Genomic DNA, 12,591 nt, shown 5'->3' with positions numbered 1-12,591 from the left:
TTAGCTATACCCCTGAGCTCTGTGGGCATTAGCCCACCCACTGTGACGGTCAGAAAGAAATTCAAAAGCTCTTCTTGATAATTTATGTAGATAAGACATCAAAACATTTAAATAGTTTGAATGCGCAATGCTTTATTTTATATAACAAATGTGTGACTAATTTTAAAAACCACCAGCAATAGTAGGGTACAACAGGGCTAAAGGCACACCTTAAAAAAATATGCTTTTCACTACTCCCATAGTGTATGATTGCAGAAAAAAACTTACTGAACATTAATGGAGCAACACATTTCGTGTGAAAATAAATCATAAAAGTGGTTTGTTTGTTTAAAAACCTTATAAATATGTGTAAGGCCCACCAGCATGGTGTAAAAGGCACAAATACTTTATCTAAAGTAATATGTTTTTAATAATGACTAAGTTACTTGTTCAAAACAATCACTTTAGCGAAGTTTGTACTATTTCTGGTTTATTTTGATAAATAAAAGATTTCATTTTTGTTCAATATAAATATAGCCTACTGCCATTAAAATGTTCATTTTAAAAATACAAAATTATTTTAAAAAGTAAGGATTCTGAAAGCATTAATTAAGATCCCATAAAAATTAAATATAGCTTTACAGTAGTAACAAATAAATATATTTTATTATATGATATGATTAATATCATATTTTAAATATGGTTTCATTATAAATATTGTGATCATCTCTACGGTGGACACCCAACTTAATATATGAAATTTACCATCTGAATCTAACCATGTCATGTCAACAAATGGAAAAGTCAGCCATCTATTTAATATCATGTTAATTATTGTGCCTTCAGCCCCAACTGTTACCGGTGTGGTGTGGTAGAGATGAGAAGTTCCAGGAGATCCACAGTTTAAGAGTATTTATTATACAAAACGAAGGAGATCACACACACAACCACCGTTTAAACAAACAATAGGAAAGACAAGGAGTGAAAGGAGTGAGTCCATTATAAAGAGAGTGCTGATGATCAGGAGCAGGTGCAGGTAATCCGTGATGATGGGGAGAAGACGAGGGAAGTGAGTGCAGGTGTGGAGACAAGAGGATCTTGAGAAATGGAGTCCGGGAAACACGGGAACTGTGACAGTACCTCCCCCTCCCGGTAGGTGCGGCCTCGCACCGTGGATGGAACAACCGGGGAGGGGGGGTGGGCGCCCTGGAGACTTCATGCAGGTGCAGGGGGAGATACAGACAGGAACGGAGGTCTCCAGGGCAGGTCTAGGAGTTCAGGTGACCATGGTGGGTCAGAGGCCGTGGGCGGCCATGGCGGGTCAGAGGCCGAGGGTGGCCATAGTGGGTCTGGAGCCTTAGCAGGCTCTGGCGACCCTGAAAGCCCGCCCAGGAGTTCCCCACCCAGTTTTAGTTTTCCCCACCCACGGGTACTTGTTGTTCACTATATTGTTGAAAAGTCGTTATTTTGTTTTTTTGGCGCACAAAAAGTATTCTTGTCACTTTATAATATCAAGGTAGAACCACTGAACTCACATGAACTGTTTTAAATATGTTTTTAGTACCTTTATGGATCTTGAGAGAGGAAATGTCATTGCTGTGAATGCAGGCCTCACTGAGCCATCGGATTTAATCAAAAATATCTTAATTTGTGTTCCGAAGATGAATGAAGGCAATTCATCTTCACTTCACTAGTGGTTTTGGGCATGAGGATGGAAGTGAGTCATAAAACAGGTCAGAATCAAACCTGTGTCTCCCACTCATCCTCTCTGGAGGGAGCATGTGAGCTAATCGCTAGGTCACAGTTATGACATCGCTAGATTTAAATTTAATATACCGAAAAAAAGAGGCTACTCATAATTTATGACACGTATGAAACATTTATGAAATGACCTCTGCAGTCACCCTTTAGACACAGATGTGATATGTGATAGTGAATCTGAAACAACATTCTTCTCCATTTGTGCCAGTGTAGAGAGAGCCAGTCTCACTATATTGATTGGTTGTTCGTTTTGTTCGTTCCACTGACAGAGTGCTCTTGAAAAAAGAAATCAATGCTAAAGTGATTTGTTTATACTCTTTCAGTATGCTTTTACCTTACATTACAGCTCATCAGGACTCACAATCCAAAGAGTTTACAGCGACCTTAGGTCATTAAACATTTAGTATTGAAGGATGGGCGAAGCTTGGGCTTTAGAGTTTGCTGGAAGGTGAGGAAAAATGCTACAGTGTCCAAACAGACTTCAGTTTGATCACCCCATTAACGTCCCCCGTTAATATGAAATTATTCACTGACAAAGTTTTTGTAGTATTATTAGTGTTTTTTTTACTGAAGAAAAGGCCTTAAGAACACTACTAAACTTAAGTATTGAGTGTTAATTTTGTGCATACCTGCACTTTTTGTGTTACAGACATAAATCATGCCTTAAATTGTGCGCTGTGTTGAGATGTGCTAAGGCTTAAGGCCCTGATTTCGAAGAACAAACTGGTGTGACATTTCAAACAAAATCAGGAGTTTGTTTTGGTAGTTTGAAACAGCTTGCCAAAGCAAACTTTCTGGATGAACTTGAATTAAGTATTCACACCACATTCATAAGGCAGTTGACTGGACTGATCTTCAGCAGCTTGGCAATTGACAGAAATATGAGGAAGAACCCGATATCATCTTATCCACTTTCCCCATACTGAGCACCAATTGATCTCTGTCAGAAAGACTACAGCATCTCCATAAAAGCTTTTCCGGAGCTGAGCCAAACATGCATATGAATATCCTAAAGTGGTTACAATGTAGAAGGCTTTTAAAGGCTTCCTTTAATTTTAAAGTAAACAAACCTTGGAGAGAACTAAGACTGCCAGGATACAAATTTACTTTGAGAATAGGCCATGACCACTTAGCTGGAGCCTTTATGGGGAGATCAGTCATTATTAATGAAAGCAAAAATGCTGACAAAGTAAAACCAACCAAGAGATTTTTGCAAATGCAACATATTTGAACCACTATAGGCTACGATGCAATTATCAGGGCTGTGTATGGAACTGATTTAAAAGGTTTCATCAATGACCCTGTTAACACCTGGTATTTAGATGCGTTTTGGTCGATCGGATCACAAGAAAATGAGGGAGACACAGACCCGTTTACACCTGGTGTTTTAGTCTCTTTTGTCTACTTTCGACCAGTTCTGTCCTGAATTCTTCGAGCGGAGGGTCTATGGGTGGGTAAATATATGGGATTTTTCAGATCATTAGATCTAAAGGACGAAATAAGCTCTCACAGTTTACATATGAATACGACCGGAGACAACGGAAAACATACAGAGAGTAGCAGCTTTCGTTTCTGCTCTGACAACCTCAAGACCACATTGACCGTGGTGAGTGCGTTTTAGAAATCAGGAATGGTGAGAGAACATTGTGCTTGGTACATTTTTCTTTTTCTTCAAACCAAACTTGGGTCTTCAGCCGATAAAGTTTAAATCCCATCTGTCTAGCGCGCTTCCCATAATGTTTACACGTTAGGTCAGTAGGCGGAGAGTAAGCGGGCTTTTGTGGCTGTTCGAACACATTCGACCACATGAGCGTTTACACTACAAAAGCAATCTGGTTGAATGTGTTTTCAACTACCTCTGGAAGTGGTCAAAAGTGGACAAGCTCAAAACGTTTTAGACCTCGTTTACTCCTGTATTTGGTGTTGCCCACTTCTGATCCGATCAACGAAAACGCTTACCAGGTGTAAACGGGGCCAAAGTTGTAACAAAAGTCCTAAAAGCTGTGAAAAATGGTTTAATACTAAGTGTGTGTTCACACTTGTAGTTCAGTTCTCCTGGTTTTTTTGGTCCAGAAAAAATGAAATGATGCATATAGCCTTGGTTCACTTAGCATTCGCACCGACATTTTTAACACTGAACCAAAAGATGCAAAACAAAAAGCTTTTATGATGTATATTTTGCGATGGAACTTACCAAACATCCAAAACAATGCTGTGTGATGGACTAGGATGTTTAACGATGTATTAAAAATGAAAAAGTTTTTCCGTTGCTTTTTTTTTTTTTTTTGAGTACAGTCAACAACATTGTCAAAACGGTCCCTGTTCACTAGGGCTGGGTATTGACACAATTTTCACGATTCGATTCGATTTCTGTTCACATGCTTGCGATTCGATTCGATTACGATTTCGATTCGATTTCGATTATTTTGGATGTAGTAAATCAGTTACAGTACATGGCAAATTTTCTAGAGGAAAAAAATCTCTCAACTAATGCTGTAAACTACACATGGGAGTCAGTTGGTACTACTATATTAATATTGAAGGTTAAAATGTACTTATTTATATACAAACACTTAAATTACACTCAATTATGTTTTTTTTAATAATAAATAAAGTTTAGAATTACATAATCATATTTCTACTCCAATTTTTTTTTTTTTTTTTTTAAATATAAACATTTAAATTGTGGCTGTCATAGCTGATTTATTCAAACATGCATTAAATATTGAAGAACATTATAATGAATATGTAACGGTGCATAGCTATATTTATCAGAATGCTGCTTTCTAGAGTTAATTTTTCTAGCTGACTAACGAGTTTATGGTCACTGAATATGTTTTTCTGAGGTAAATGTGATGTTACGTGACATTGTTTACAAGCGGTTTTATTGACATCTTTCCGAGGTTGAAACACTGATTGAGCTATTACACGAGACATGATACGGATTTCGGTAAGTTGTACTGAATATTTTAACATACCTTCAGATGTTTAGTCATGTTTATTTCGCGCTGTAACTGGTATTAAAGCGGAGGAGAAGATGTTCACATGCTCTCCGTGCTGCCGCTTCTCTTTAACTGAGGCGCTAAAGCGATCTGTCACATCACATTAAACAGCGCCAAAACGGTATTTATTTTTTGAATCTTATAATAAGATGGACGTCATTTGAAATCTGAGACTTTGCTTCATATCAAAAGTAACAAAGCACAAAGATTATTGCAATTTATTGGATGGGAGGTGCGCTATATGTTCTGTTCATTCATCAACTGAAAACAGACTAGACTAATTGATTCTTGGGATTTAAGAATCGATATCGGTTCGTAAAAATGAGAATCGATTAAAATCGAGAAATTGATATTTTTTACCCAGCCCTACTGTTCACGCAGGTCCTTGAAAATGACTTAAAACGTATTATGCTGTCAGGCCAGTAGTTGGCGGTCATTTTGTAAAGAAACACTACGTGCCTATACACTGAACACATAATACTCATGTGCGTGACATAACCATTTTCACAAATTTGCGTTTCTGTTGTTTACATGGAAGCGATAAAGATATCGTTTTTAAAAACTTGCAGTTTGAAACCTGATTTCAAAAGCTTGCATTTTCAGGCCGCCAAAACGCCACTGTCGTGTAAATGAACGGCCAAAATGCATAAAAAGTTTTCCGTTTTCAGTTGAAAACAGTGTCTTGTAAACAGGCCCTTAATGTCCTCTTTCTTTTTAGGGTTTCATCTTATGACACCACATCCTGTTTTTGGTTCATTTAGATATCTTTGGATCTATAATCTATCTCTGAAAAAGTGGGTCTTGGTCTGCTTGTTTGGTGCGCACCAGGGTTCAGATGGCAGCATTCACACTTATTCAAATGAACCGCACTAACAGAGCAATCGCACTAGAGTTCATTTTAATTAAACCAAATCTGCCAAGTGTGAACACACCCTAAAAAACCACCACTGGAAGTTAAGGAGCAAGGTTTTTATCAGTCCACCGGAAAACTAAGTTCTGTTTCAAGTTACAAAGCTGTTACAATTAGTGCTTCTAAAGTAGATCTAGACACTAGATTTCCCAATTTAGTAAGGTTTATGGCGTAATTGTGAGACAGGTACATTTGGGACTGCATGTCAATTTGATCCATAAAATGTAATTAGCTACAAACCTTTTCTTCTGTATTGTGAAAGTAAGTAAAAAAGTAAGGTTCTATATCCATTGTTTGTCCACTGGATTTTGAGATGCAGTCAAAAATGAATGCGATCTTGCAATTGATTGTGAAGGGCCGGGTTTTCAGACTAAATGATTGGTGAAGAATTTGATTAAACCTTATGAGGTCAAAAAAAAAAAAAAAAAAGAAGAGAGAAACATATAAGAAAGAATTGTTCACAATAAGAGCTATCAAATGCATTTAAAAATAGATGAATGCCAACTTTTAATGTGCAAGTGAATCCTCAAAATTATTGCTCAGAGTGTACAGAAAACAGGAGACATGTCTTGAAATTGTGATGATTGACATAATAATAACGATTGCAACGTTTGACTTCTACAAACTTGAGGCATGAATGGGGACAATTCAACCCAAATAGAGCTATTTTTGACCAAAGGAATATTAGCTATCTGGAAAAATATTATTGTCCAGTAATGGTGGAGAGACAGTTTCAAAGACACGCACCTTAGCTTCTGTGATTTAATGCATATGGCCTTATAAGCAAGTATCATCAATAATTTCAGATTTTCTTGAAATTCGAAGTCACAAAATAGCCCATAGTTGTCAGTCAGATGGTGCCTTTCTGTTTAAGTGGGCAGTTCTTGCCTTCAAGCCAGAATACCTCCAATATATATCAGAATCTTGTGAAAAGTAATAAAAAGTATAATGAAAAGTAAAAAGTTTTCATTGTAGGTGCTTTATTGTAAACATTTTTTTTAAACAAAACCCCCACCTTTTCATTATTTCGATTCATTCAGTCAACAAAGAATTGCTTTTTGTAGAAATATTTATTGCAGAGGAGGTATTTTTATGTACATGCTATCACAATATTACACAATATAAATCTACCAAATATCTCCATATGTGTATGCTATAAGCTTGTCATAGAGCATTTAATATAACAAGCACATAATACAGTGGGTAGGGTACAGTTTCACTCACTATACAACTTTTAACAGTCCAAAAAAGATCAAAGATTCTTTTTTAAGTTCTATCAAGGGCAGTGAAACATCAGTCTTACTAATTTCTCATTATCATGCAGAAGCAACGAGAGTTAGAGCTAAGACAATACCGCATTAAGTAGTAGGAGTGTCCCCCCAACACGTGACAGTGGTGGGACACGCGAGGGGCCCAAGTAAACGAGCTAAATAACCAAAATCAATTCATAAATAGATAAATAATCACTTCTGTAAACTCCAAAAACTGAACTAAACATTGCACTAAGACAATGTAATAGGCAAGGTTACCATTAACATTAACAGGTCATGAGTTGAGTGCTTACATCATACTACATAGAAATCAACCGAGGACCTGCAGATGAGTAAAACTTGTAAACTAGAGGGATGCACTACGATACAACAACCATTCCCAGAAACATTCTCTATGTAACAAAGCTGGTCAATTTTACACATCCATCTAGGCATACATTAAGAACAGACTCTGGAGAATGCATTGTTCTTACCAGAGTATGAGATGACTAGACAGTTTAGGAGCAGTAGATCTATAGGTTGCTGAAAGTTCCCTTTAGTGTACCTAGAAATCCATGAGCCCATATCCTGATGAGGACAGCAGAAATTCCGGGTTCTAAATTATAAGTAGATTACAGAAATTTGGGAATTACTGATTTTTAGTCAATAAAATACTACCTGGGTCATTCCTACTCTGCAGTAGAGTTTGTATAAAACATTAAACTCACAATGTTTAAAGATGGAAATAATATTGTTGCGCTCTTAGAAGAAAAGGTTCGATATGAAACATTAAAGGGTTTCATAAATTTAGGGGGTCCTATCATCGGGGTGTCATTTTTTATTTCAATTCAATTTTATTAATATTAATATGATTAAATAGCTCGTAAACATACTTCATCACTAGAAAAAATGGAAATAACCCATTAAACATGAAAGTATTATGCAATTATTTAATGCATTTCCCCTTACATAGAACCATTTTCCATTTCCAGTTTCCATAGATCCATTTTGGCATTAAAAGTTCGTTAAAATTGAGTCAAGAACACTAGGGTTCTATATAGAAACCCATTAAACCTTTTTTTCTAAGAGTGTGGTTTTCTTTTATTAAAGTATCGCAATACAATTTACATTTAGTGGATTTCATTTATTTTTTATTTTTTTTCATATCCCTGGATACTATGCATTTCTAAAATGAAAAAAAGCAATGATGTTCCTTTAAATACTAAAGCCAGGTCACACATTGTTTTGTGATATTAGTCAGCTTGTCTTACTTTAAAACATTCTACGCTGTTTGAAATGGGTATGATAATATCAATCTTACATTTTTTTGTCCAGTTCAACCTCTTTAAAATAATTTCTGTCTTGTTCATGATTATTTACAATGAGTAAATAATCATGTTATAATTTATAAGATTTATTGATAATTAATCACGTCAAGCTTGACCAGAGCACATTCCTGAAAGTCTAAATGTACTGCAGAACAGGAATGATCCGAAGTGTAAATATAGCATGGGAAGATACCTAGAGATCATTGGTAAATTTACCCCACTGTGGAGAGATGGGAACGTGACATCATTTGATTCTTTCACAGAATGTCAAGAATTATTTATTTAGGTACTTTTTTTTCTTTCTTTCTTTTTTTTTTTACCTCTTTGGTTCATATAACTTATATACATGGTATAACCTTTTCTTCTGTATTCTTGCTAATTCATAGTGCGCACATACAAAACACAAGAATCTGTCAATACATTAAAAAACCATTTAGTTACTGTAGGATTGGGTCAAAACCGTTTGCAATTGCAATATGTCAACATTTATATGAATATTTCATTACTAGGCATCATACTGTACAGCAGTTCATGCCTTATGTGTTTTGACACCATTACCTTGACATCATTACAGATTACCAATGACCATGTGCTGAGAAGGCATACAACAGTAATTTAGATAGATTGTTGAATTCACATCAGTGGTCTCTGGGGATGTTTCAAAATGTTCTTCTAAGAAATCGATACAATTTCCAAAAAAAAAAAAAAAAAAAAAAAAAAATCAATACAGTAAGAGCAATATTTTTATTTGTAAACTGATGTAATCATCACTAAAAGTTAAAGATAACAGATACATGTTAAAGTAATTGAGGCTTGGGTCAGAATTTGATATGAGATAGACTGGAATTTGATACATTTTGTATTTTATCACGTGTTCTAATCGTAAAAGACAAAAACATTAGAGGCAGAAACCGTAATGATTGTGCCCTACGCTGAGAGAAACGATATCTATGGTCCCATGAACTGAGTAGTGAACTTTTTTCCCCCCCTAGCATACCCCATTCAAAAAGCATTTACAATTTTGCAACATTGCTAATATATAAACTAAACTTCATTTATTTTCAAAAATAAGATGCTGATTTTCATCAAGTGTTTCAATATTATATTTGTAACATGGGCTATGACAAAGGTTTCACATCTCCCAATACAATGTAAGACTGGTACAGGACTATTTAAATAGGCACATTCAGGATAATATATCAGCAAATTTGGAAGCATTGGAAATGTTTATTTTTTATTTTTTTACTAGCTTTCTTTCTAGTCAAGAAAACAAAAACAAAAAAGTTGCAGATGTGCACATATGATCTCACTGCGGAACGGCATAAAACAGCAAGGCCAAAAAGACAAACAAGGTAAAATATGAATGGATTTATGACCAGTTTACATCTGTCTTTCTAAATATGTTCTTTACTAAAGTGCTACAGGCTAATTTTCTAGCAGCCGCATGAATTCGGCTCACTGTACAAATGTAGTGTCTCTATTACGCTGTTGAGGTTTGAGTTCTTAGATTTATTGGATTTTACCTCTATCTTTGGCAAAAAATCATTTTTACTCAAACCAAATGATAATGTATGAAACAAAACAAAACAAGGAAATGGATCAGGCTTACTCCATGACACTTCATGCATGGTCCACACCCTCCTATGTAACAGGAACTTGTACAATCTTTTGTGGAAGCCACAGTCAAGGAGAGGCTACAGATGCAGCTGTTACGATAGTTTAAATGTTAATGAGTATACGTGTGGTGAGTATAGGCATCTTGTTTACATTGCACATAAAGAGTTGCATAATTGTAAACTACCGTTTCTATTTAAAGGTTCAACCAATACTTTAGAATCTGGAATGCCTGGTGAATTGTTGCATTTTTGTATTTTTTTTTTTCCTTTTTATTCCAAAAAACACAAAGGGAAAACAAAAGGTTGAAGAGAAAGGCAGCTTGTGCGACTTGTTGATTTTCTTCTCCAAATCACCAAAAATTCTATTAAAGTTTCCATGGTGTATTTATGAAAGAAAAAGCACATATAATGAGAACTAACTAATGGTTCACTTGGGTAAATTGTCATGCCTTTTTTGTTGATGCTTGGTCATCAAAGTCCCAAGGACAGACATCTGACATTTTAACACCACTAGTAACTCTGCCTTTGGAATTTGAACTTTTCTGTTTGCCAGTAGATGCACTGGTGCTCCTGTTGACTTCTTTACTAGTTGCTGCATCTTCAAAATCCCAAGGGCATACATCTGCTTGCTTGTTTTTTGCTAATGCAACATTTGGGCTTTTTTGTTTTTCCATTGAGACAATTTCCTGACTACTCTCAACATCCCATGGACAAACCTCAGCCAGTTTAGACTGGCTGACAGGTCTTTCTTTTGTCTTGCCAGAGGTGAACATGTCTTTTGTGTTCGTTTTCATTTTGTCATCATCTGGACCCTTTGTGTTCTCTCTTTCCATCTCTAATATTCTGACAGGGGAAGTTCCCTTCTTTATAGCATGGGTCTCCTTTGTCTTAGAAACCTGAGAGGAACAAGGGGTCTTTTCAGAGATTGGACCGGAGACAGTCTCAGTGTCCCATGGACACACATCTGCTTTAGAGGCCGGCTGCAGTGAGCTGCCTGTGGATTTAGTAGGCTCGGAGAGAACACTCTTTACTTTGCCCTCTGTAGGTGTATTACCCTTGCCCTTGGCTTCAGTAGGCGAGGAGCTTATTTTGACTTTGATCTCAGTTGGTGTGGTGCCCTTTTTTGGTCTGCTCTGATCAGGGGAGCAAGCGGAGTCCTTTGGCTTGCTCGACACTTCCTCAAAGTCCCATGGACAGACCTCAGCTTTTGGAACCTTGGCGACCTCTCCGGATGCCTGGGGTTGGGACGTGGCAGGCTTACTATTGGAGTGAGATTTTGGCCCCATTGCCTGACTATGGTCCTCATTTCCTTCCTCCCATGGACATATGTCTGTTCTATCGGCAACTTTCTGGTTTGGACGTCTGGTCACAGAGGGTGACTGCTCTGTGCCTTTCTGCTTTTGCTGTTGTGACTTTGTCGCTTTGTTGCTACTTCCATGGACTGTGGTGGTCTGCTCAGGGGCAATAGACACATGTTTCTGGACCTTGTTTTCGGAGGGGGTCGGCAAGTCTTCCAATTCCCAAGGGCACACCTCTGAAAGGTCATACAGATCTTTCCCCTTGGCTGTTTCTGAGCAAATGGAGGGCTGGCTTCCGCTCATCTGTGGCTTCATTATACCGGTTTTGGCAGCTGTCTGCTTGTACTCCACTGATTGACTGACAATCATCTTTGGATAACCCTCATTTTCTTCAGCTTCAGCTGGGGTCTTGGCATCCTTGTTCTTTTGATTAGCTTTCTTTGTTGGATCCTCTGCTGTTTGGGCCTTTCCTGTTAGACCAAGTGTTTTCTCTTTGGCACTGGCAATAACGCTTAGAGATTTCTGCAGCATGGATGTTCTAGGGTGAATAGGCTTCTTATCAGCTGTCAGGTTGTGAGCACTAGCTGACTTGCACACCAAGGGAACTGACTCTGTTGACTCACTGGCTGCATCAATCTTCTCAGAGGACTTTTTGACCAGCTTTTTGCCCATTAGGGTTTCAAGGAGGGAGCCTTCTGTGGTTGCGACTTCCATCTTGTCAGTTGCCGAACTGCTGGAATCCTCACTGTGGTCTCGAACATGGTCATAACTGCTGTGGGACTTCTTAAGGGAGAAAACTTTGCTCTTCAAGGATTCGTCTTTGGCAGGCTTAACAGAGTGTGAGGGGTCAAATGGGTTCTTTCTCAGGACACAGATGCTGTTGCGGTTACTCCCATGTTCACCCAGGTCCTTGTCCTCACGGCTACACTGGCGACCCATCGACTCTGGAATCTCAGTGATGCGGCGCATGAGAGAGCGGCCTAGGCCCTTTTTAGAGCTGCGCTTCTTCTGCAGGTGAGGATTGTTGGCCAGCATCTTTTTCCTCTTATAAATCTCCAGCTGGGAGTAGAGTTTCTTCAGCTCTTCCTGTGGATTTGAAGACAACGGGCCATTAATTCACAACATATGTCTACATGTAGAAATGTAAAAATGAAATGATTCTAGTTACACTGAAGCAGACGCTCTATTGCACAGAAAACATGCAGAACTAGTCATTATATGCAACTACAGACAGTGCCTCGAAGACGTTAGACCAAACCAACATGCTGTTTTACACTAATTATTGACAGGACAGTCTGGGACGGTGTCAAATATGAAAATCTTGTGTTTATTGTTAGGTCTGAAACAGCCTCTGAAGAACGTCAAAGCATTTAGTACAGCCGTGTTGAAGTCATCAACAAATATTATACCAAGAGCAGAACTTTATCCTGTTAGCAAAGTGCCCTTC

The 12,591-nt window shown here is 37.6% G+C and overlaps 1 protein-coding gene across 3 annotated transcripts in view; it reads right to left on the bottom strand.

Annotated features, from left to right (window-relative positions):
• Positions 1–6,703: 6,703 nt before the first annotated feature.
• Positions 6,704–12,591, bottom strand: part of gpr158a (G protein-coupled receptor 158a) — a 130,868-nt gene continuing 124,980 nt past the window's right edge. For all 3 annotated transcript variants that reach the window (XM_051882650.1, XM_051882651.1, XM_051882652.1), the window contains one exon: positions 6,704–12,230. In XM_051882650.1, the coding sequence (XP_051738610.1) occupies positions 10,290–12,230 (1,941 nt within the window). In that variant the 3' untranslated portion in view covers positions 6,704–10,289. The remainder of the gene's footprint in view (positions 12,231–12,591) is intronic.

This window comes from Ctenopharyngodon idella, chromosome 23 (genome assembly GCF_019924925.1).
Source record: "Ctenopharyngodon idella isolate HZGC_01 chromosome 23, HZGC01, whole genome shotgun sequence".
Taxonomy (NCBI): Eukaryota; Metazoa; Chordata; class Actinopteri; order Cypriniformes; family Xenocyprididae; genus Ctenopharyngodon; species Ctenopharyngodon idella.
This window is presented reverse-complemented; position numbering and strand designations above follow the sequence as displayed.